Consider the following 27318-nt stretch of genomic DNA (forward strand, 5'->3'; position numbering starts at 1 on the left):
ATGCCTTTTTATGTAAATCGATTTAAATCGGAAATCAGATTTTTTGTGAAAAAATCTGGGATTTTTTTTAGTCGATATCGCCCCGCCCTAATTTTAGCCCCTTGGTTTTACACTGGAAACTTGAGATAAGACGGTGAAATCGCCGTGCGTGCCAAGCCTCGACCGAACCGGCTTGGCAGTGTAGAAAGGCCTTATGCTAGAGAGAGGGCAGTAGTGCGCACAGTGTTTCTGCTAGAAGAAATTGGTGCCGGTCATGTGACGGGGAAGGTTTCATTTTATCGGTCAAATTGGAAAAAAATCGGTCGGATATTGTCTGTGTTTATTGCACTTAAAAAAATGTATAGGCAGGCTATATAAAGAAGAAGAAGTGTGTGATCATATTTTGATTCGCCATGGTTGTTAAATACCGGTACTCCGCAAATCTTGCCGCCGTTTAGTTCATAAACCTACAATCAAAACCCTCGTTGTTTTACATGAATTGGCTAAACAAATGACTGCCGTAGCATATTTAAACACAATTCAAATGAACACATTCAAAAGTATTCCTGCTCAATTTAAAAGGTTGAATCTCCTCGTGACTGAATGTTTGTATACAGCGCGCATGCTGTATGCGCGCAGCGGCGCAGGGTTGATGCGCTCCACTTTTTTCTGTGGAGAACCAGCGCCTTGAATATTCCGCATAAAACGAAACCGGATCGTTTTCGAGTGCGCACCTAAAAAACACACACACACACACACACACACACACACACACACACACACACACCCCCCCCCCCAGCCTAGGGCTGGGCGATATACCGGTTTTAAAATTATACCGGTATATTTTTGAAAGCGATATGTAGTTGAGACAATTATATATATATTATATATTATTTTGAAGTTGCCTTGCGAGCGCTATTTTATAAAGGCGACCGCTGCTCTCTGAGCCTACAAACCATGTTCAGCTGCTCAATCCCGCCCCTTACATGTATGTAGCGTTCTCCCACCCACGGACGTTTCGCATCACAACAAACTTTGAACAAAAACATGGCGGACACGGTGGTAGAGAGTCCTGAACCCGTAAAGGGACATGGGGTAAAAATAATGTTTTTAACATTTCTCGTGAGCACGAGAAAGTATCTAGTGCGCACGAGAAAGTATCTCGTTTGCATGAGAAAGTATCATGTGTGTGTGTGTGTGTGTGTGTGTGTGTGTGTGTGTGTGTGTGTGTGTGTGTGTGTGTGTGTGTGTGTGTGTGTGTGTGTGTGTGTGTGTGTGTGTGTGTGTGTGTGTGTGTCAGCGTGTGTGTGTGTGTGTGTCAGCGTGTGAGTGCAGTGGACGAGCGAGCGGTAGCGTGCATGTCAGTTTAGTGAAGTAATGATCGAGTCCGGTTGTGTGTAAAAGAATAAAGCACCCGGCAAGAATCGGTGGCCGCTTCATTCCGACGATATTCCGACCTATAAGCAGACCCACTGCCGGTCAAAGTGAAGGGTGTGTTGCCCCTGAGAGATCATCGGTCCTGGAGGGAACGTGCCTGGGAGCCGACAGCAGAAAGTTGTAACACTAACCATCTCGTAGTCAGAGGCGGAGCGCAAGAGAGTAGTACGTGCTCAAATAGTGCAAGATAAAAATAAAGCACATTCATTTGAATGATTTTAGCGCACGGGCACACACAAGATAAAATAATTCATATTATAGAAGAGGCTGTCAAGGAAACAGTATTTTTTTGTCTCTAATGACGTCTTTGGTATCACTTTGGCGGACTATTTCTCTGCTGATCAACACTACGAATGCTGGTTACAAATAAATTGTAAAAAGACACACCATGAAGTTATTTTTTCGTTTAGGCGAGTAGCCGTGTAATAAGTGGGATAATGTATAGAACTTCGTCGGTCATTATTGAAAATAAGCCCCTTCAGGTCGGTGTCCTGTTCGCCCTGTCGGGGCTTATTTTCCCGATAATGACCGGCGTTCTTTACATTATCCCTTACATATCTGTTGTTAAAGCACAGTTGTGCTTCGTTGAGCAAAAAAAAAAAATACACTAGATAAATGGTTGATTGTGAATACTTCTGCCACGGAGTTAAAACTACACACTTTACCTGTTTTGTTCAAAAATATCGTTATAATATCGTGTATCGCCATTCGAACAAAAAATATCGATATGAGTTTGGTCCATATCGCCTAGCCCTAACCTAGCCTACTCACCGTTAGAAGAGCTGTAGGCGAAGTAGCCTCATCAGAGACTCTACTTGCGTTAAACAGCAAAGTCTCAGAACTTGGCGTCTTAAATCTTTTGTGGACTTTTGTCAACAGCTCCTGCCTTTCTCTATGTGCCTTTCTCTATGTGCAGTATCACACAAAAGTACATAATGTCGGGTCGCAATGGTTGTTGTATATAGGCCTATAAAGGGGGTTCCGTTTCATTTGATATTGCATAGTTTCCACTTTCCAATAACTCCCGCTCAGCAGCTTACGCGTGACCGTGACGAGTGTGTCTAAAAACAGTTGTGAAAGAAAAAGAAGTTCACTGTATTCACCCCTTTACATTTAAGCTAACAGAATCTGTTATCTTAAATTGCTTACACTTTTTATATCTGATATAGATATAAAAAAAAAGAAAGAAAAAGATTAATTTAACTTCAGAATAATCTGGCAGGCCAGATATTATGTCTGTCAGGCCAGTTAGGGCCCGCAGGCCGCCAGTTGCCGAGCCCTGGTATTGGCCGTCACGAATCCCATTGAAACGAATGGCGCAGTGGTTAGTCTCCAAAACGATAGCTTGTACAAATTGCCTGAAATGATGCACGTTCCAGGATGAATTGAAAAGCTCCCATAAGGGCTGAGATGGCAGAGAGGACAGCTGATTTGGAACGGAACAACAGCTGTTCGCTTACACAGGGAAAAACTAAGGAAGTCCAACTGACTTAGGCCTACTAATTAATGTTCAAAAGCTATTAAATCTTCAACAAAATATGCAGATACTGTCAAAATCGGTTCCAGGGAGTATATAGGGATTATTAATGTTGTTTTTGATGGTGTGTTTTTCTGGAACGAGTATTCGAATATTCGCTCGGAAAAACCAACAAGTATTCGAAGCCTGAAAAATAGCATTCGGGCCAGCCCTACAGACAACGCGGTGATATGCTACAGAACCTGGAGTATCTGTGGTATAAAGGCTTGGAAGAATTTCAAATTATAAATACGTACAATGCATAACCCTAACGCGACCCGACCCCGGATAAGCGGATGACGATGAGGATGCGGGACAATGCATAGCGATAGCTCTGGCTCAAAGCTGAGCGGACTAGAATACCTCCCGTTACCAAGTCGTATCTAAGGTCCGTCCTATTTACTGGAGGAGTAAACAATGTTTCCGTTGCATAAGAACCTTACGGGAGGGTAATGTTTGTTTCAGGTATTCAGGGTTTCCGCTGGGTTGTTAAAGGTATTAAAAGGTAGTAAATGAAATTAGCCCAAATTAAGGCCATTAAAAAGTATTAAAAAGTAATAAAAATCATCTGACGAGGTATTACATTTCCAACAAGGCCTACGAGTTTTTCAAATGGTGTTATTTACGTGCAGGCCTATCTCCTAAAATTTCTAAAACTTGCGTGGATTTATTTTTATGTTGCGAGTAGGACCTGAGAGTTATCAATGATGTCACGTGGTGCGTGCGCTGAATAACAAACTGGATATACCCGGCTGGCTTAGGCCCAGTTCAGACCAAAGATTTGCCTCGCGACTCCTTGCGACTCCTTGCGACTCCTTGCGACGAGATGGGCTGTGACGTTCTAAAACTGGGCAGCTCACACTGCTGCAACGGGCGGCGACGTCAGGTGGTTCATACCCACTTTGCGAGTTCGCTTCTGTTAGTTCAAAGTCATTTGAAAGACAATAATGGGGAAATGCAAATTTTCGGACCTCTGGCTGGAGGAATCGATCTTTAACACTAGAACAGCCGTCGGTCGAAGGGGTCAAATGACCCCTGCGAGTTAAAATAAAATTTATCTTTGCACTCGATCACGTTCCAAATCCCTACTTTCTTGACTTTTCCTAAATGTCTGTTGTACCACCCTGTGTACATTTTTTTTTTTTTTCAGACCGGGAAAGCTATTATAGAGCATTTTTTTAGGTGTTCCTATTAGGGCTGTAACGATACGCGTATCAAACCGAAAATCGCGACACTCAAAGCCACGAACCTGTCTCGCGTGTGAGAAGGCAGAAGCGCGATATGCCCTTTCTAACTCTTCGGTCAAATTGTCAGATTGAAAATTACTAATAATTTGTCTCAATAATAGTCTGCTGACAGCGCCCCCTCCTATCGATGCCGTAAATATGTGACGAGATGCCCTCTCTGTGATCACAGCTCTCCGTGGCTACGGAGGATTGCATTTCTCCACAGCCGTCGAAGTCCTCATATGCGATATGAACGACATTTATCCAGAGTGGGCCAAGCGCGAAAAAAATTGCCTGTGTGATCCTGTCTCTATTGTTTTGTGTGATTTGACTGGCAGTTTGTCTGCTTATAGGTCGGAATGAAGCGGCCACCGATTATTGACAGGATGGGTACTTTATTCTACCGGACTCGTTCGCTTCTTCTCTAGACACACGCGCTACCGCTCGCTCTCCTCGCTCGTCCACTCACTCGCTGACGTCACTCACACACGCATACGCACACTGCCATTCTCGCGCATACACATATGCTACTCGTAACACTATGCCTCGTTATTGCAACGTTCATGTTTTTCCTCATCTATTGAAAGTTAGGCTATTAAACATGTTGCATTCTATACGGACTGATTATGTCATTATTTAAGCTACATAGCCTAATAAGAAGCGCTAATAAGGATATTTGAATAAACTAACCAAACAGTTAAAGGGGCCCTATTATGCCTACCAGCAAAAAGCATCCTCCAACTGCAATCTTTGGTTATTTCTTTATTAATTTAGCTATACTTTAATAGTATTCTTTCGGTTCAAATCTGTTCAGTGTTCCAAATTATTTGTTATGAAATGTTACATTAAGATAATTGGTATTTAAGTGTTGTTTAAATAAAACGCTTTTTAAATTTAAAAGAATCGTGGGATGTATCGAACCGTGGGTCAAAAATCGTGTTACAAACCGAATCGTGAATTTGTATCGTTACAGCCCTAGTTCCTATGTAATTGTTTTTTTTCCAAGGATGCAAGGCTCTTTCTTTGTCAGCAGAGGTCGCAAGGGGACATTCTGAAGTGAATAAGATTGATATCTATAGGTAGACAGACAGACAGACAGACAGACAGACAGACAGACAGACGTGGCCAATACGTCGACCGAGATCGACTGGTCGACCGAGATCGACTGGTCGACCGCGAGAGTAGTGTGGGTCGATTGCGTGACATTAAAAAATTATAAATCAAAGTTTATATATTTTTTATTTTATTCATATAATTAAAAAATAAATAATTAAAAGGATATAAAAATATAGAAGGATATAAAAATTTGTGGACACACTGTTCTAACTATTGCAATAGATAATTTGCTACTATCAAATGCAAATTGTTACATTATTTTTGAATGAATAGATAAGTAAGTACCCTAGCATAGACAATAGACACTGTGGGTGTGGCTGAGACATCAAATCCCATGTATTACATCAAATTTGCAAACCAGCAGTTGGCTGGGTGGTTTAGGATCTACCCCGCAATACGGGCGACCCGAGTTCGCGTCCTGGGTACGTCATTTAATTCTTGCAGTTGGCTTATTTTTGTAATTTCCTTTATATCAGAGAAATGAGGCCTAACAATTTACTTTTTATATAATAAATATGTCTTACAATATCCCTATAACCCAAATATACCTTGCAAAAATTCATGGTAAAGTTAATGTAAATATTTATGTTACTGATAAGCCTTTGTCACAATGACAAAGACACTGCATGGAAAATTGCAGCCACATAAATTCCATTCAGGTGAGTTTCGCGGCAGGCAGCCAAGAAACTCACCACTGACCACTTCTGTTGAGAAAAAATACTATGGTCAGTCAATTTAGAATATTCAAAGAAATGGAAAATAAATGACATGAAAAGTTTTTTTTTACTTCTCCAGTATTCCTTCCTAAAACACGTTTGAGATTGAACCCCGGACGAACGGGTGTTAGAATAATTTGCGTCTCTCGTAGATCGCACCATCTTTCAACGTCTTTGTTTATTACGACTGCATCACCTTCTCTCTTACATTAAACTTTATCAAGTTAGAAGTCAACTGCTCATGATCATATCGCTGCGTTATCTCTGTGGAGCTCCGCTGTTCCCCCCCACCCCTGGAACAGCGGAGCCGTCGCATTTACAACAGAATGAAACCCAATAAACCACCAGTGTGTGCAGGGTCCGGGAGGGTAAATTGGGGTTCTAGCTCACACGCGGAAATATAAAAATGTGCTGCTCCAAATAAGCAACAAAGTCAGTAACGTGTCAACTGTGTTGTCTGTGTTGTTCTACTAAGCGGACACTTGATGGTGACGTATTACGACGTGATGACAAAAAAATACTATTTCATTCATCCAAGCGTAATGATTTGTTATTCTTTAATATATTTGATAATTTGTGTATGGCTTAGTCTTAAAAGTATCATGTTTGTGTGGTATGTACAAGAGCCTAGAGTGGCCAGGCCACAGATTGCCTGGCCACAGGCCAGAGAACAATAGGGGCCAGTTGAGCACGGTTAGGTGTGAAAACGGCCAACGGCCACGGCCAGATGGCCTGAAATCGGCTTCGTGGCCTTACTTATCTATTCAAATGCAAATGTAGTGGCTGGGGGAGGGGAGGTGTGACAGAGAGAGAGCGATTGAGAAAGCAGTGAAAACAGACCATTTAGCATAGTTTCCAGGCAACTTCTTCTCATGAGGTAGGAGCTGACCACACAAACATGATACTTTTAAGACTAAGCCATACACAAATTATCAAATATATTAAAGAATAACAAATCATTACGCTTGGATGAATGAAATAGTATTTCTTTTATTAAACAATGAGTGAGCCGTTTCAAACGATTGGCGACTAGCGTTCTGGTGCATATTTACCGCTACCACTGGACTGGAGTGAGGGTTCATCTAGTGGGCTGTTTAGAACGGGGCTTCAAAAAAAATAAGTGCGGGGGGGTGACGTGTCGACGCAAATTAATCATGGCGACGAATTTTTGAAGTCGACTATGACGACTAGTCGTCCCAGCTCTATGCATTACAGTAATGCATTACTTTTGTAATGCGTTACTGCCCAACACTGCAAATAACCAAATGACTTGGGTTTTAAATGAGTATATTTGAGTTTATTAGTATAGAGTACATTGACATTCAGTAAGTCAGTAAAAAAGAAAACCAAAAAATACGGCTGACTTAGAATGAACTAGGAACTAGGATGAAAAATAAATGTCTTTCGGGACAGGAGTCTCAACATTCACAGCAGATTATCTTAGCAGGCTGAGTGCATTTCCCACAGACAAGTCGCCTACATTCAATTCAATTTTATTTGTATAGCCCTTAATCACCATTACAGTCTCAAAGGGCTTAACAGGCCAAATATTTGTGACACCCCCCTTTACCCATGCCCCCACACGGGCAAGAAAAAACTCCCTTGAATCAGCAAGGAAGAAATCTTGAGAAGAAACGCAGTGTAGGGGATCCCTTCTTCCAGGGATGGTCAGGAGTGCAATGGGTGCCACAATTGACATACAGGTAAATACATGCACATCATATTAAAATGGTGATGGGGTTCTGGCCGGTTATCCATGAGGAGAGTCCAGGCATCCAGTCCGGTACCCGCAACACGCTAGAACAGACAGAATAGTGAATTAGAACGGAAAAGTACATAGTGGGAATGTATAATGTAATAATAAAAGCACAAGCAAACAGAGTAGTCTTCACCCTCGCATCAGTTGTTTTCACACTCCAAATGCAAGATTGTAAAGGTGCGTTTTGAGCTTCCCTTTGAATAGCTCCACAGAGTCAGCTTCCCTGATCGCTGATGGCAGCCTATTCCATAAAAAAGGGGCTCGATAGGCAAACGCTCTCTGTCCAGCCGATTTCTTTTTAACCTTCGGCAGTGAAAGAAGGCCAGCTCCCGAAGACCGGAGAGACCGAGAAGGACTATAAGGAATGATCAGGTCCTTCAGGTACGATGGAGATAATCCATGCAAGGCTTTATAGGTTAACAATAGCACCTTAAAGTCTGATCTGAAAGTTATTGGTAGCCAGTGTAGAGAGGCGAGAATAGGTGTAATATGATCAAACTTTCTCGTTCTGGTCAGCAGTCTAGCTGCCGCATTGTGTACCAGCTGTAGACTTTTTGTGGTAGAGTTCGGTAATCCCGAGAACAATGCATTGCAATAGTCCAGTCTTGACGAAACAAATTACATGAATCAGTGTCTCCGCATCCACTGCGGATAACATTGGTCCGATTCTTGCAATGTTTCTCAGATGGAAAAAGGCAATTCTAGTTATACTTCTTATATGTTGGTCAAAGCATAGGTGAGGGTCAAACAGGACACCAAGATTTTTGACGGATGCACTCTGTGGGATGGCGAAGCCATCCAACCACAGAGAGACATCCTCAAACTTTTCCCGGTCCCGCTTCGAGCCGATAATCATCAGCTCTGTCTTCCCAGTGTTAAGCTGTAGGAAGTTTTGTGACATCCAGCCCTTCACAGCAGCTAGACAGGACTCAACCCTTTGAATCTGGCCCGAGTCCCCGGAATCTACAGGAATGTAGAGCTGGGTGTCATCCGCATATCAATGAAAACTAATTCCGAAGCCGCGGATAACGTCACCCAGGGGAAGCATGTAAATTGCAAAAAGTAATGGACCAAGAACCGACCCTTGTGGTACGCCAAAGCGCAATTTACCGCGCTTTGATTCTGCACCCTCATGAAGCACAAATTGGGTTCTATCGGTGAGGCACGATTGAAGCCAACCAAGAGCCGTACCCCCGAAACCAACATAGTGTTCAAGACGGTGAAGAAGAGCGCTGTGGTCGATCGTATCAAACGCAGTGCTGAGGTCCAGCAGCACAAGCATTGTGCTTGTGTTTTTATCCAAAGCTAAAAGGATGTCATTTACAACTCTTGTAATAGCAGTTTCAGTTGAGTGGAAATTCCTGAACCCCGACTGGAAAGGTTTGAAGAGATTATTCCTGGTCAGATAATCAACAATTTGCTTCGCTACAATCCTTTCCTGTACCTTGGACAGGAAGGGCAGATTCGATATAGGCCGATAGTTCCTGATTAATTCAGGATCTAGGCCAGGCTTTTTGAGTAGCGGTTTTAACACCGCAGCCTTGAAATTGGAGGGAACAATTCCCGTTGAAAACGAAAGATTCATAAGCGAGAGGATAGCAGGCCCCACCGTTGGAAGAAGTTCCTTAAAGGGAAACTTCACCCATTTCACATGAGCTTTGTATTTTTAGAACCCCCCGCATATTTTTGAATGGTCTAGCATCATTCCCTTATTTTCTGGAGAGACTGGAGAGATCCGTATCGATCTCCAACACTTCCTGTTTTTAATGACGCAATATGACGATTTTTGCGTACAAGAAAACAGGAAGTGTAAGACTACAACCACTAGTCCCACCCCCCTCTAGGGGGTGGGACCCACTGACGCTACAGACCTATTAGAGCAGTGCCAGTGGGTGGGACTTCACCAGCAGAAACTAACATCCAAAGCGTCTGAAGCTAAGATAACAGAGGCTGTTGATAAAACTGAAGTACATTGGCGGAGGGTACTGGATCTGACATAGAAGATGGCTCCATGCAAAAGTTCACCATTTCGAAAGAAATACAAACGAGGACTACCGTATTTTCCGTACTATAAGGCACACCGGATTATAAGGCGCACCTTTAATGAATGGCCTATTTTAGAACTGTTTTCATATATAGGGCGCACCGGATTATTAGGCGCATAGAATAGAAGATACTGCAGTCAAACGTTTGACTGGGGTTGCGTTATGCATCGACAAGACCGAGCTGTGCTATAGAGAATGTCAACAAAACAGTCAGATAAAGTCAAACTTTATTAAGCGTTCTGACAACTCCGGTCACTCCCATGGTAACGATGTTCAAACGTTAATGTGCATATTAACAATATCTGATCAATATCTCTTAACAATAAGCTCACCTTTTCAGTTCATTCCCCGTCGACGAATTCCTCGAATTCTTGTGTGTGCGAATTGAACAGTTGGGCGAGTAGGCCTACGGCATCCAACATGCCCGGATTCCTCTCGTCATTATCCGAGTCATTGTCGCTGTTGTTGCCTGGCAGTTCAGTGATTATTCCTGCCTTCGTGAAAGCTTGGACCACAGTGGAGACTGTTATATCAGCCCAGGCATCCACGATCCATTGGCAGATAGTGGCGTAAGTCGCCTGGCGCTGTCTCCCCGTCTTGGTGACGTGTATTCGCCTTCTTGGCCCCATCCACACGAAGCCGATTTTTTGGGTGAAATCGCATAAAAAAACGCTTTTGGTGGACACGGGCTACGGCCACACCAAACGCGTTTAACGTGCCTAACTTGTCGTTTGATCATTGTGTGTCACAAAAATTGGTTCAACGCGCCAAGGCGCCTGTGGCTGCGCTGGATTTAGGAGTCCGAGGTAGGAAACCCAAACGCCGCCATGTTTGGGTGCATGATAGAGTTTAGATCGGGTTAGATTAAATAATCTCGGATATAAATAACAATAATATAGTCCGCCAAGACGTTGAGGTTGATTAGCAACCAGAGACACTGTCCATGCAAGTGAATGGAGCGTTCCCTCTTCGTCATAACTATCAAACCAAACATCCTTCAAATTCAACGAGCGAACATTATGAAATTAAAATGCACATTTCTCTATAAAAATGTTTACATAAACGCATTTAATGGCGTAACTATGTTACTATTTCCACCCAGAATAAGGAAAGATGTCGGCCGTATGCTTCTGTGCAAGCGTCACTACTCTAGTGACGTCGGTTCAAGCTCCACGCTGATTTGTTCCATTAGTAGATGGAACAAGGAGGTGTCCGATAGGCGGAGATGATCAGCGGGAGTGGCCGCCAGCGAAGCTGTGCATGGTGGGAGTTGTTGTCTTCAATCCACAAGCGCCAAAAAGTCACTTTCTGCCTTTTCTCGGTCAAGACGGCACCAAATTAGAATTTTATTTTATTATTTGACTACATATAGGACCCAATTTCAATACATATTCATGTCTGCACCGGTGAAATGCTCCTTTAAGAACCCTGGAAGGGAGAGGATCCAACATACAAGTTGTTGGCTTTGAGGCCTTTATCACCCTTTCAAGTTCCACCAAAGAAATTGCCTTAAACTCCAAAAGAGTTGCGTCAGAGTTCACCATCCTACTTGGGAGAACCCCATCCTGCCCCACAGGATGTGTAGGATTAGCCGCACGGCAAGCATCAATTTCCTCTCTAATTGATTGAATCTTATTCTCAAAGAAATCCATGAATTCACCTGCCACGATCGAGGAGCCTACGGTCTGATTCTGTTTCTGAGTGAGACTCCTCACCGTGTCAAAAATTAATTTAGGATTATTTCTATTCAAATTAATGATACTAGAATAGTAGGCGTTCCTGGCAATAGTCAGCGCACCCTTATAGGTGATCAGACTATTATGCCAAGCAAGATGAAAGACCTCAAGTTTAGCCGAGCGCCATTTACGTTCAAGGATCCTGCAGTTTTGCTTCAAAATGCGCGTTTCTGCATTAAACCAAGGAGCTGGTTTTTTCAATGTTCGTTTTTTAGTTACGTGCGGAGCAACTGAATCAATGGCAACAGACAAGGCAATGTTGAGGTCATCAGTAAGACACTCCACAGAACCACTATAGTTACAGAGAGGTGCAAGTGAACTAGTTAACTTATCTGCCATAGCTGTAATGGTTGCAGGTGTGATGCGGCGACAGCTGAAAGTAGCTTGTTGATCGTCGCAGGGGCAGGATACCACCACCTGGAAAGTGAGCAAAAAATTGTCTGATAAAGCTGAGGTATAGGAAGAGACCACTAGCTGTGAAATGTCTACACCGCGGGTCAGAACGAGATCCAGCGTGTTTCCACCGATATGGGTTGGGTGCTGGACGAGCTGTTTGAAACCAAGCGTATCTGTAATGGACAGAAACGCCCTTGTGAGGGCATCAGACGGGTTATTCACGTGAATGTTGAAATCCCCAATAAGCAAAACAAAAAACAAAAAAAATAAGCCATTACCAGTGGCTGACTGGCTGTGTATGATCTGGATAGTGTGTTCAATTGATAACTCAAAGCAACTCAATTCATACATAGCTGTATTTATTGAAACGACTATTACTGGATACACTGACAAGAAGTGCTAAGGATCTATAAAACTTAAAATAACAAAATAAGGATAATCAGTGCCGTTTACATGGCCTCAGTGGTCCTTTAAACCAATGAAATGAAAACATTCAAACATTTCCCCTTTCGGAAGTAGCTGCCATTATAACAACAATATCATTTCATAAACATAAGAGGACAAACTGATGCCACAAAAAGTGAATAGGCTTTATAAAACTATCTAAAAAAAAAAAAAAATTTTTTTTTTTTTTTTTAAATTATTCATTTTTTTAAATTAATAATCGATTCTTGGCGTCAACAATCGATTGGCGTCAATACACACGAAAAAGGTTTTATTTTGGATACTTACACGTGTTTCTATGTCATAATTGATTGTGTCAATAAATGCATGTTTTCAAACTCAAAAATAATCGTTTGAATAATCGTGATATCAATATTGACCAAAATAATCGTGATTATGATTTTTCCCATAATCGAGCAGCCCTAATAGGTACAGCGTTAATTTCATGCGATGCGTCATGCGTCATGCGATTTACCATGCGATTTGACATGCCGTTTGACATGCCGTTTGAGTTTTGCACCACCGTACAAATAGGTACAGCGTTAGTTACAGAGGGAGTCCGGTTAACACTCAGCTCTGAAACAATTGGTGCAATAGATCCTGGTTCAGCTAACCCATCTGCTGTTCTAGACTCTGCAACGTAGACTATCATGTTGCTAGCAGGTTTACTAAACTCCTGCAGCCCAGCGTGCTGTGAGTGGATGAGTCACGCCTGACTAAGACATCTATCTATGTTTTTTGACATAATTGAGGCACCTAACCCAGTAGGGTGTAGGCCGTCTCTCATGAGCACACCAGGGCGACCCCACATGGCCTAGTGGGGTCATGTGGGGTCTAGTGACTCACATGACGTCTAGTGACTCACAGACGTCACTAGTTTTGTTCCCAGTACATCTGGCGACTTGACACTTTTTCCTTTTGGTAGGTGGGGAAGGAGTTTCAATCAGAAGTCGCCTATGTGCTACTGATGCTGCCCTTGATGACACAGTCCTGGCCATTCTATGAGGCGCACACAGCTGTTTCACAAGCTCCAGAATAAATCTCTTCCTGGTCATGTTGACGTCCATGCACTGTTTGTACAGAATGTGTGCATTGATTGCAGCCAGGTCTAGGATGTTGTAGAACACAGCTACAGGCCAACGCCTGGTCCCTCCCTTTACTGAATACAAGCGTGCCATCTGGTCCATAACATCGACTCCATATTTAGTGCTGTTGTAGTAAGAAACAGTTTCGGGTAGGGGTGCAACGGATCAAAAAACTCACGGTTCGGATCGTTCCGCGGATCAGAGTCACGGATCGGATCATTTTTCGGATCAGCAAAAAAAATAAAAAAATAGCGTTTGTGATTGCTTTAGCCCGGTCTGATTGTGGAAGAAGGGGCTGCTTAAATGCCGCGGTGATGAGCGGTTGTTGAGCCGCTTTCGGTTTCACTCCTGTCAGTGAAACACCGGGGTGATGTCGCTGTAAATGCGTGGCCATGCTCGATGTGTTTTTCTTTATGTTAGCAATCGCTATGTCAGCTACGTGTTACGTCTGTGTGGTAACCTAGGCGACCGGTTTGTGTGGCAGCGCGAGTATATGGAAACAGACGTAGCACTGGAGGCAGCAGTTATCGTTACAGTAGTCACCGAAGTCTAGCCTACTTTTATTTTCCATGCCCACTGTTCTTCATGTTGTACGCTGAGGACAATAAATCACAACGAGCCATAGGACTGTTTGCTTATTGAAAAGGGAACTGTTGCAGACTTTTACCCAGAGCGTGTTAAGTAGCTCTGTCCCTGGAACTAGCAGGAATGGTTACGGCTGTGTGGACTGAACATGCGCAATTATTATTTTTTTTCATAAATCAATCCGCGGATCATGCGTGTGCCGAACCGAAATAGATGATCCGAACGGATCACGGATCAATGATGATCCGTTGCACCCCTAGTTTCGGGCATTTTCTTGGGGCCATTGTCAATTGAAACTGTCTGGTGCATTGTGCTTAGGAGGCTGACGTTTTTGCGTGGTTTTCCCTGGTAAATGGTGAGTGTGGCTTCCCCAGCCCTCAGCACCTTGGAGGAGAATCTTTCCATCTGTGCCTTTGTACACGGGGGCATCTCTCATCTGATTCTATTCATTGTGCCAACAATGGTGGTTCTGTGCGCCAAAAGAGTGTTTGCCAGTGGTAACGAGGTAAAGAAATAGTCGTTACATTTCTTCCTTTCTCCAGGAATGGCTCCATCAGACGAAGCACAACATTGTCTGATAAGCGCTGTCCAGGTGGCCTACTGTTGTCTTTCCCTAGATAGGGATGGGCATTCAACATGTATTTGGTTTCAACATCAGCGGCTACCCAGAATTTTATGCCAAATTTATCCGGTTTACTTGCCATGTACTGTGTGAAACGACAGCGCGCCTTGGTGGGGAACAATTGTTCATCAACTGTTATGTTCTCCCCAGGCATGTAAGAAGTAGTGCTGTTTTTCACAAATCGATCAAATCGGCAATTTGATCGATCACAAAATAAATATTCTGTTTCCCATCTTTCTTGATATTGTCGATATTCATTGTCCACTTTCCTTTTTCGGGCCATTGTTTATGCTAGCTAGCTACCTTTGGAAAGGCAGATAGCATTTACGTTGTTTGTATTGTCTCTGCGTGAGAGTGTGAGAGTGGAGCGCAGTAGTGTAGAGCGGGAGTGGAGCATGGCAGCGGAGCGCTGCAGCGCCTCCTGTGCTTCAATGTTGTATTGTCATGGACGTAAATTTTAACCGCAGCGCACGGGCCACATTAGATTGATTGTCAGAATTTATTGGCGGGCCTGATGAAAAGTCGCGGAGGGGCGCTTTTGGCCCGCGGGCCTTGAGATTGACATATGTGCTCTAGGTGAAAGATTTAGGAAGGAGATGGGTCCCAAAGTTTGTAGAGAATAATAAAGAAAGAGGAAAAAAAAGAATAAAATCTATGAAGAACAACAGTTGAGCGCTGCATGCATCACTCACCTAATAAGTTGCCATAATAAATTGCAAACTAGTCATTACCTAACCCTTTGTTATTATTTGTTAATTGTTACTAAAATATCTATTTTGCACAAGTAATCGTTTTTTTTCACTGACCACAGTGTGTCGCTGATTAGGATTAGGGTCGTGTGTTAGAGTTAGGGCGGTGTGTTAGAGTTAGGGCGGTGTGTTGCGGAGTGTTACGGTCCGATTCCACCGCACGCGTTACGGCTGCGGCACGTCTTGGCCGCGGTCACTGCAGGAGATAGGTTCCACTCTAATCAATGAGACCATTTTCACCGGCCGCGTTTGCGGAACGTCTCAGCAGCGTCCCAGGAGCGGCTCGCCGCGCCGTAGCGCTATCATTCCGTAGCATTTCTATTTTTGCCGCAAGCCGTTGCTGAACCGCGTCAATTTCAACAGAGCAGATCGAGCAGGGCAGGAAGTGAAAAAGTAAAAGCCATAGAGCATCCGGTCAATTTTCAAATAAAACACAATACTCGGCTCATGTGACTGGTGGCACCCTGTCAGCAAACAATCAATCAAAGGGTCTCATAGGGTCGGCAACATGGATGACGAGAGACTCATTGTCGAAGTTCAGCAACATGAAGTCATTTATGTACCCAATCATCCTTTTTATAAGGACAATGGCCGGAAGGTCAAAGCGCGGCATTTAATTGCAGTAGTTTTGGGAGTGGAAGGTGAGTACATTAGGTTTAGGATTATCGCGTGATATTGCGTGAATACGGCTGCCGCTGCACTACCGTAACTCGCCCAGTGGAAATGCACTCAGGGCAGAAGTCGCAGCCGTAACGCGGCCGTAACGCGTCCGGTGGAATCCCAGTGTTATGGTAAGGGTGAGGGTTAGGGCCGTGCGCTAGGGTTAGGGCCGTGTGTTAGGGTTAGGGTTGGGGTCGTGTGTTAGGGTTGGGTTAGGGTTATGCAAACCACTAATATTTAATTAATGATGAAAAAACGATTAACTTGTGCCAAATAGATATTTTAGTAACAATTAACAAATATTAACAAAGGGTAATGACTAGTTTGCTATTTATTATGACACCTTTTTATAAAGTGTTACAGATTTATTTATTTTCATAATCGAGCAGCCCTACAGTCCTGCTGTTGAGCTACTTTGACTGCTGGTGGAGTGGTGTGTTATATTGTTGTACATTAACAATTAGGTATTTGTATTGATGGTGTTGTATTACGTTGCGTACATTTCAAAAGTATTTAATTCTTTCAGGCATTTGGCATAATATGAACTGCTGTACTGGTAGGAAGTGGAATTTTCTGCCCCAGAGGAATGTAACATTTCCTTAGTTACTTTCCCCGTTGAATTCCTCCCTAGCATAATATTTTAACTCAAACCTGTGAGAACACAAGTGACATGCCTTCCTACAACACTGCCTGTGCAAGATTTTATGAGCTATCTCGTTCCCATGGTACCCAACTCCCATGCAACGTTCATCATTCCTTCCAAAGATATGACAAACAAACACAACCAAATATTGGGTTCAACGTCTCAACCTTGATGCGTTGTTTACCCCCCTCAGTGTTTCCCGCAGGATTTTTTTCAGCAGCGGGGGTGTGATCCCGAACCCTCTAGGGGAGTCCGGGGGCATACCCCCCCGGCCGAAATCTTTTTGTACCCTTTACATTGGAATGCATGAATCTGTTGCACTTTGAGAGGAGAATATGCACTTAAATCCTATTCAAACAGTCCTGTGTATTACTGTAGATGGGATTATTGGTGTTGTAACTTTGCCTTTTGTGTCTTCATTTACAGATTTTTATATTTTTGTATAGTAATATTTAAACAAAAAATGCCACAACGCAAATATAATTTGCACAATTTATTTACAGATTTTTGCCTAATGCTTAAACACTAAATATGGTTGCTATGCCCAAAGCATGCCCAAACTGTTTTTTTACATAAGACACTTTGTTCAAAAATGAAATCTCCTGCAACAATGGGCAAAACACATCTTTTTAAATTATAAACCTAACTAAAATTTGAAAAGAACACAGACTCACACACATGAAAAATAAAAAATAAAGCTAATTTAATACCAATCAGTGTGAGCCTTAGCACTACAAATAGACCTCAGGTGAGCTCAGCTCCTTTGTGAGACAGTGAGAGTCAGGGGAAGAGGACAAGAGAGCGACAGGAGGATGAGGACAAAGAAGACAACAGACGGAGAACTGTGAAGTTTTTGCTCATCCACAAAGGCTACATCCAGCCTGGGAGCATTTAATTCTCCTGGGCTTTTTAAAGAAGAGCTCCAGGTCTCTTCTGTAGGGGAATTTGGTGGTGGGGGGGCCATTGATGCTGACTCTCAAACAAGTTGCCAGATGCTAATGACCACATGCTTACAGCGATTAGCATAAATCCCTAACTAAGATACGCGACGAAAACAGATTTTATATGGCAATAAAGAACAACATCGGATCTAACAGTATGGATTCATTTTTCAAAGTTCCCGAAAATGCCTAGGCTATAAATTCCTGACTGGATATAAGCTCCTGTAAAGGCTATGAGTGATCCCAAAAAGAGCGACAACACGCACACACACACATAGGCCTACACACACACACACACACACAATACTAGAGGAAAAACGGCACGGAGGTTGCGGTTTATAGATGCAATAAAATGATTGGGCTCAGAGGGTTTTTAACACTGGTGGTCATGTAGCGACACATTTTAGCAACTTACTTTCTCTCTCTCTCTGTCCGTCTGTCTCTCTCTCTCTCTCTCTCTCTCTGTCTGTCTGTCTCTCTTTCCATCTTTCTTCGATCTTCCGCTTCACTCGCTACTGCTAGAATCAATGTAACTTTGCAACCGTGTAGGGTAGCCTACTGCCAACAACTGCCACACTCGCTGTGTATTATTCTTCTTTGATGTTGGTTACGTGACGATGTGCCGCGTGCTGCGCAATTGACGTTACGCGCTGTACATTTTCTAAAAGGAGCTACGTAAAAAAAAAAAAAAAGATTAGGAGAAGGATTTCTATTGCAGCGGTGGAGAAAATTCAGCAGCGGCGGCGCGCCGCTGCTGTGTGAACGTGGGGGAAACACTGCCCCTGATGCGGCTCGCAGTTGGAATTCTGGCAGTGCTGGTCAAGGTTACCTGTAGTATTTTAAAATTGTTCTCTTAATCTTTTTAGGTTTTTCAAAAATGTAACTATGCACAAAGAAGAAATATATATATATAGCTAGCAGCAATGTGGGTGTCAAGCAGAATAGGACTCAATAAACTAATTCTGCTGGACACACAGTAATTGGCTGGGTGGCTACATGATCACCGTCTCAATAATTATTAATAACGACAGCTGGTGGAATGAACTACAGCATTATGCGAGTAAGCGTCAATGTTTACCAAATGGAAAAATGACCCCACCTAGAGGGCGGAATGGTATATATAGTCATTGTTGTTTTATACTTTAAGTACCGCTTGTCACCACACGAGTGCAGTGTCTACCCTTTAAAGAGCGCTGTTCAGCGCAACTAACGTAGTGTAGTAGTTTTCTGATTGTATGCTGTATGTCAGATTTACATGATGATTTAATATGATTGATATGTTATCAGTTTTATATAACACATTATATGATGACCATGATAAAATGCATATGATTAGATATAATTTTACTGACAATGTTAAAGAGATGCTGAGAACAGGCTTACTTCCTGTTTGGCGGCTTTGCTGTAAAGTTAGATTGGCTGTCACGGCCAAACGTTTTTGAATTTGAGAAAGCCGTTTCACACATTTGTTCAACTTGTTCTGAAGATCATATATGGCAAGTTTCATGATAATTGGACATAATTTGTGGCCTGTGGATATGTTATATTGAATTTGAAAACTTTCAACATGGCGGCCAAATCATCATGTTGCTATGGGAAATAATTTATTAGCTATCTGAAGAGTTCTGACAGTATCACATTCATTGTCATTGAAAATAAGTTTGAAATATACTCATGTGAAGAGTGAGGAGTTAAAACACGTCTTCATTAATTATAGCGCCCCCTAGAGGTCTATGGTCACCAATTCATTGAGTGTCTCCATGATGACGTCATGGATCTATGTACTAAATTTGATTATCATATGTCAAAGGGCTGCTGAGATATTGGCTAACTTCCTATTTGGCGGCTTCGCGGTCATATTTGATTGGCTGTCCCGGCCAAACGGTTTTGAATTTGATAAATCGGTCCGATAAGTTTTATCAAGCATGGTCTGATGATTATGTCTGCCAAGATTCACGATGATTGGACAACTACCATGTTTGATAATATTGGATGAATGGGTCGAAAGTTAGAAACATGAATGCATGTCCAACTTTGACCTGTTGGTGGCGCTAGAGCTGATGAGCTACCTCAAATTTGCTTCATTGGCTAGTGGGACTGTCCTGAACCAGTGTGCCAAATTTCACAACTGTTCACCAAGGCGTTCTATGGGCTGCGATAGACTCTGAAGGCAAGGCAAGGCAACTTTATTTATATATCACTTTTCATACACAAGACAGATTCAAAGTGCTTCACATGTAAACATTGTCATACAATAAAATAAAATAATAGATAAGTAAAAGAAAACATATGCAAAGAAATGAGTAAAATAGAAAGTGCAATGTATTTAAGATCAGATCAACAGTCCCTCTCGTACCCACGTCGGGACTCCAACCCGACATAAAGGAACTTGGTACTTTAACTGGGACTCCAACCCGGATTCTAGTCAATATCTTTTCTAGGCTAGGACTCTATTCTAAGACTCTAACCCAGATTTTAGGACTCTAACCCAGACACACGTCGGAACTCTAACCACGAACCAAAGGCCTTATTCTGGGACTCCAACCCAGACAGACGTCGGGACTCTAACCCAGACAGAACTTGGGTCTTTCTCTGGGATTCCAACCCAACCTAAGGAACTTGGTCCTTTCTCTGGGACTCCAACCCAGGTTCTAGGACTCCAACCCAGGTTCTAGGACTCTAACCCAGACAGAACTTGGGTCTCAAACCCTTATCCTTTCTCTCTGGTATCAGATCATCTATCTTTCTGGTAAAAATAGAAAAATAAAGGGAAAGTTATAAAGGAATTTTAGTAAGTAAAAGAAAACATATGCAAAGAAATTAGTAAAATAGAAAGTGCAATGTATTTAATATCAGATCAACGGTCTCTCTGGTACCCACGTCGGGACTCCAAACCAACTTAAAGGATCTTGGCACTTTCTCTGGGACTCCAACCCGGACTCTATTCTAGGACTCTAGGATAATAAGGATAATAATAATAGGAAAACGTACAAAAACAATAGGTTGTCTTGTCTCCCAGCTTCCCTTCTTGACACCCAATAATAATGCTTGGCTGGCTGATACATACTCTGCTACTGATATATACATGTAGAAAGATTTATTATTATTGGTTTATGCTAAAGGATTTATTCATTTGTCAATTTAGTCATTTTCAATCGAAAAGGCAACCTTCTTGTACATCCTGAGATACCTATAGAGCCTCTTCAAAAACATCGAACTTGAAGCACACATTGGTGAACACATCTTTATCGTTGTGGGTAATTATTTGAAAATGATTTTCTTTATTTTGTGATCTTTTTTTTGTACTTTTCAGTGGAAAGTTGGTGTCACCAAAGTGGAAAAACTTCAAAGGTCTGAAACTGCTTTGGAGGGACAAGATTCGTTTAAACAATGCAATATGGAGAGCCTGGTATATGCAATGTAAGTGTTGAACCTCATCTCTGGTTGGATTGCTTTGAATTTTCTGCTTACGAATTTGCCTCAAAATACAATTTCATTGGATTTCAAGTTGTTTAAACTGATTCATCTAGTATATTGACCTCGGAGGAACTCTGTCCTTCTGCCTGCCTGGTGAACAAGTCTATGGTACTGTCACAAGGTTTTGATATGTTTACAATGTAGTTCTAAGAAGCCACGTTTTTTTGTAAATAATAACCATATGCACCATTTACATTTTTGGAGTGAAAATGAATCTGACCGATCTGACAAGTTAACAAATTGTAATATTGAAAATGCTATACAGATTTTTTTTTTTATATTTAAATATATTTTTTTCATCAACTGCAGCCGAAGTTGCTAAACATGCGCACACACACACACACACACACACACACACACACACACACACACACACACACACACTCTTGTCCCTCCCATCTGCTATGGAGAGACAAGATTTGTTTAAACAATCCAATCTGGAGAGCCTGGTATATGCAATGCAAGTGTTAAACCTCATCTCTGGATGGATTGCTTTGAACTTTATACTTAAGAATTTACCTCAAAATAAGCACAGCTACCCTATATGTTTATGCAATTTCATCCTCAGTAGGTAGATTTTTGAAACAAATATTATATATATTCATTAAAAATGAAATTAGGTTTTGGAGCTGATGAGTTGAGTCCTTAAAGTGTAATTCCGGCGAAAATAGAACCCAGGGTCTTTGTTTTGGCATGTATACCCATCAAATAAGCCCTCCAGATATTTTTTTCATTGAAAATCAAGTAAAGATTTTGCCCGGCGCAATGTTTGTCTTCCATGTTATTGGTTTGGGGCACCGGAAACGCTTCTAAATCTGCCCTTTTTAACCAATAATATTGCTAAAATTGCACCAAACCTCTGCAGTGGCATGATTAGGGTCCCTACGCATAAAACGAAGCATCAACAATTTAGTTAGCGTACCGGGAGTTTATTAAAAAATGTTTTCCAAGTCTGTGCCTTACCGGTAGGTCCATGTTTCCAGGAAGTCCACACAAGTCAATTACCTGCTACCGTAAATAATATAATAGAGACGCAAACAAATTGAAAACACTCAAGTATCAAGAGGGGAGATTGTAAGTTAAATTAGTGGGCTCCTCTATTATATTATCGTGCGCGTGCGCGAAAGCTGCAGGCTGCCGGTTACGTTGCTCCAGCCTTTGAGTTCGCTTTTTTTTAACTTTCTTAACTTTTAATACTTTTGTTCGTTCTAGTTTGTTTCACTTCTAACCCGGTGAAGTCCTACCCTCTCTAACGAGGCTGCTTTTGAGGGTTTTAGTGCTTTTTTAGTGATTGTTTTTTATGCCGCAGCAACAAGCTGCCTTTGTTTACTCCGGGGAACAGCTGTTTGCGCTAATGCCGACCGGCATAGTGGACAGACCAGCTGATATTCCACCTGAACTCTGGAGGAAAGCTCACCGGGGATGCAGAGGAGGGAAACAATGTCGTGGGATGAGAGGAGGGTCGAGACGGGAAGGGCTTATGGATAGGAGAAGATTTAAGCCGTGTCTCCCCTCGGTTGTTATGGGAAATGTGCGGTCTCTTAGCAACAAAATGGACGAGCTGACAGCGCTGACGCGGAGTCACCGGGAGTACCGGGAGTGCAGCCTGATGTGTTTTACTGAGACATGGCTGCACAGGGACATTACGGACCAGATAGTCTCCGTGGATGGCTTCCACACCATCCGAGCTGACCGGGATTGTATTGAGAGCGGTAAGCGGAAAGGAGGGGGGGTTGCCGTTTTTGTAAACAGCAGTTGGTGCAATCCTGGTCACATCACCATTAAAGAACAGCTCTGTAGCCCGGATGCTGAACTGCTCGCCGTTGGACTTCGTCCATACCATCTGCCTAGAGAGATCCCGCATGTTATCATTGTTGTACTGTACATCCCTCCCTCTGCAAACCCAACATCTGCCAGCAGCATCGTCCACACCACCATCTCCAAACTCCAGACTCAACACCCCAGTGCCCTCATCATCATTTCGGGAGACTTTAACCACGTCACCTTGGATAGAGTTCTGCCAACCTTCAAGCAATATGTGAGCTGTCCTACCAGAGAGGAGAGGACCCTGGACCTGATGTATGCTAACATTAAGGATGCATACATCTCCTCTTCTCTCCCCCCTCTGGGCAGGTCAGATCATAACCTGGTTCACCTCAAACCCTGCTATGTGCCGCTGGTGAAGAGGAAGCCTACGACCACAAGGACTGTGAGGAGGTGGTCGGGGGAGGCTTATGAGGCACTGCAGGGCTGCTTTGAGGTGACTGACTGGCCTGCACTCTGTGAGCCCCACGGGGAGGACATTGATGGGCTTACAGAGTGCATCACGGACTATATCAACTTCTGTGTGGACTGCAATGTCCCTGCTCGGACTGTTACCTGTTATGCCAACAATAAGCCGTGGATCACAAAGGACATTAAGGCCATCCTGAATGAAAAGAAGAGGGCGTTCAGAGATGGCAACCGTGATGAGGTGAGGAGAGTACAGGTGGTACTCAAACTTGCAATCAAGGAGGCAAAAGGCAGATACAGGAGAAAGCTGGAGAATAAACTCCAGCAAAACAACACGAGGGATGTGTGGAGTGGTATGAGAAACATCACTGGGTTCCAGAAGACTGGTGGCATGGGGTTGGAGGGCTGTGTGGACCGGGCCAATGAACTGAACCTATTTTTCAATAGGTTTGATACAGCGGCCCCTCCCCCACAAGACTCTTCTGCTTGCTGCCAAACACCTACTGCCACTCCACCTCCCCCTACTCCTTCTCCTTACAGACCTCTTGTCTGCCCCTTGACACCTCAATTCACTCCTACCTACTCCACCCCTCCTCCCTGCTCTGCATCATGTCCTCTACAACCTGAGGACCTCACCCCTCCCCCAACTGTCACCTCTACAGTGTCCTTCACGCCTGACCTGGTGAGAAGACAGCTAACAAGACTCCACTCCGGCAAAGCTGCAGGCCCCGATGGTGTGTTGCCCAGGGTGCTTAAAGCCTGTGCCCATCAGCTGTGTGGAGTACTGAGTCTGGTCTTCAGCCTGAGCCTGCACCTCCAGAGGGTCCCCGTGCTGTGGAAGACGTCCTGCCTCGTTCCTGTACCTAAGAAGCCGCGTCCCAACGGCCCTCAGGACTACAGACCGGTGGCCCTGACGTCCTATGTCATGAAGACCCTGGAGAGGCTCATCCTGGAGCAGCTAAGGCCTATGGTCAGGCCCTTCACTGATCCACTACAGTTCGCCTACCAGCCCCGCCTGGGAGTTGAGGACGGCATCATCTACCTGCTGAACAGAGTCTACACTCATCTGGACAAGCCGGCAAGCACTGTGAGAGTCATGTTCTTTGATTTCTCCAGTGCCTTCAACACCATCCGTCCGGCTCTACTGGGTGAGAAGATGACTGCGATGGAGGTGGAGGCCCCCATCGTGTCCTGGATTGTTGATTACCTGACGGGCAGACCACAGTACGTACGCCTACAGAACTGTGTGTCTGACAAGGTGGTCAGCAACACTGGGGGCCCACAGGGGACTGTCCTCTCTCCCTTCCTCTTCACCCTCTTCACCTCAGACTTTAACTATTGCACTGAGTCCTGCCACCTTCAGAAGTTTTCTGATGACTCAGCAATAGTTGGCTGCATTGAAAAGGGGGATGACCGTGAATACAGGACTGTTGTGGACAACTTTGTCACTTGGAGTGAGCTGAATCACCTGCAACTCAACGTGACAAAGACGAAGGAGCTCATTGTGGATCTGAGGAGGGAGAAAACAGCAGCTGTGACCCCTGTTTCCATACAGGGGGTCCCAGTGGACACTGTTGAGGAGTACAAGTACCTGGGGGTGTACTTTAATAACAAGTTGGACTGGTCTAGAAATGCAGAGGCTGTCTACAAAAAAGGCCAAAGCCGACTCTTTTGCCTCAGGAGGCTGAGGTCCTTTAACATCTGCCGGACGATGCTGAGGATGTTTTACGAGTCTGTTGTAGCCAGTGCAATCTTCTTCGCTGTCACATGCTGGGGCAGTGGGATGAGGGTTGCAGACACCAACAGACTTCAAAGACTGATTAGGAGGGCCGGTGATGTTGTGGGGGAGGAACTGGACACCCTGACGACCGTGGCAGAGAGGAGGATGCTGTCCAGGTTTCAGTCCATCTTGGACAATGTCTCACACCCTCTCTATGACACACTGGCCCTGCAGAGGAGCACCTTCAGCAGGAGATTCCTCTCACCCAGATGCACCACAGAGCGCCACAGGAAATCTTTCCTGCCTGTGGCCATTAAAATTTACAACGCCTCCCTTAGAATGTCAGACACCGTCCCTCTCTGTAATCTCTGACCTCAAACAAGGACTATAATTCTTGCACCTTTTGCACAATACTGTACAATTCTTTTTGTACAGTGCTGTCTTTTGTGTATGTATGTATGTATGTATGTATGTATGTATGTGTATATGTATATATATATATATGTATGTGTATATATGGTGTTGTATATATATTTATATTGTCCTTAAATTTTTTATTTGTATTTTTTGTTTTTCTTAGGTTGTATCTTTTATCTTTTGTGTATGTATGTGTATTTATGTTGTATGTATATGTATATATATATATGTGTGTGTGTATGTATATGTATATATATGGATATGGATATATATGTTATATTTTATTCTTAATATTTATTTATTTATTTATTTATTTGTGTATGTATATCTGGAGTTCGTGACAAAAATAATTTCCCTCTGGGATTATTAAAGTATTTATCTATCTATCTATCTATCTATCTATCTATTATTTAGGATAGCAGCAGGTAATCGACTTGTGGACTCCAGAAGTATCTGGAGGGCCTATTTGATGGGTATACATGCCAAAACAAAGACCCTGGTATCAATTTTCGCCGGAATTACACTTTAATTAGGTGAGTGCTGCAAGAAGTGCTGTTATTCTTAGGCTTTATTAGTGTGAATTCTGTGAATTCTGAATGCTGTATCAGCAGTCACACTCTTGATATTGAAATCTTTATTTGTGTGAATGCTGTATTACCATTCACAATAATAATGCTGTATCAGCATTCACACCCTAGATATTGAAATCTTTATTAGTATGAATACTCTATTAGCATTCATATTAATAATTATCATTATTAGCATCACAATATAATAATTCATACTGTTAAAATCTTTATTCTTCTTCTTCCGCCCCTTTTTTTTGTCTATATCAGCGCACTGCAATACATTTCAGCTTCCAGATTTTTCAGCAGTGCATTACAATACATTTCAGCTTCCAGGTTTTTCAGCAGTGCATTGCAATACATTTCAGCTTCCAGATTTTTCATCTTTGCAGTGCAGGGCTTAACGATTTGGGGAAAAAAATCGATATTGAAATTGCGATTGCGCAATTTCGATTGATTTTCTATTTAAAGTGCCTTTATCTTCTGTATTATTCACTAAACACAAGCAATAATAAATTATGTAGTATGACCAACACAACTTTGGAATCAGTCAACATATAAACTGCTTTCTTGTAGGCCATGCTTATGTGTTGAGATTAATTGATGCATGAATTGATATAACATCTTTATTTAACTATTGAATTGTAAAAGAAAAAAATGAAGAATCTTGCTGATTTCCAGCAGGTAACGGTAACAAATCACACAAACTAAAGTGCAGAAATCTAAAAGAACATTTGTGACTCTACCACTTGACCACATGTCAACGGTAGTAGCGAAAACCTATCTGCCTACATGTTTTGAATAGCTCCTGTATGGCAGCCTGGCCAAAAAAATGTACGGGATGGCGTGCAGTACCGTTTATCCAGTGACTTTACCAAAGGTATGGACCACTATGGTCCCCGTGTTGAGGGGCATCATATCTCTCCCTATGAATCAGTCCGAGACAATAAAGAAACGTCCTGAGTCCGTTCCGATTCGGCCTACTTGCCAAACTGGTGGTCGGGTTTTTCGCCGTTTTTTTTTTATGTCAATATCAACCAATCAAAGCGTAGGGGGGCAAGTTGTTTCGTTCATCTACTGTTCTCACTTGCATGTCACGTGAGTGGAGGGTAGTGTCGCTTATACTTGAACCCCACGTGCCCGGGGTTTCCGATTTCGACCCTCTGATTGGTTAGATTGTGTAATATTAGAACAAACACTTTTTATCGCAGCCTTTGTGATTTGTAAAATCGCATTATATTACATTGCGAT

The 27318-nt window shown here is 42.9% G+C and overlaps 1 protein-coding gene across 3 annotated transcripts in view; it reads left to right on the plus strand.

Moving 5' to 3' along the window:
- The window catches only part of mlxip (MLX interacting protein), a 105066-nt gene that overhangs the window by 13620 nt on the left and 64128 nt on the right, over positions 1-27318 (plus strand). For 2 of the 3 annotated variants that reach the window (XM_056593014.1, XM_056593015.1), the window contains exon 2: positions 20969-21075. In XM_056593014.1, coding sequence (XP_056448989.1) covers positions 20969-21075 — 107 coding nt within the window. The other variant, XM_056593016.1, reaches the window with a different exon arrangement.

This window comes from Gadus chalcogrammus, chromosome 6 (genome assembly GCF_026213295.1).
Source record: "Gadus chalcogrammus isolate NIFS_2021 chromosome 6, NIFS_Gcha_1.0, whole genome shotgun sequence".
Taxonomy (NCBI): Eukaryota; Metazoa; Chordata; class Actinopteri; order Gadiformes; family Gadidae; genus Gadus; species Gadus chalcogrammus.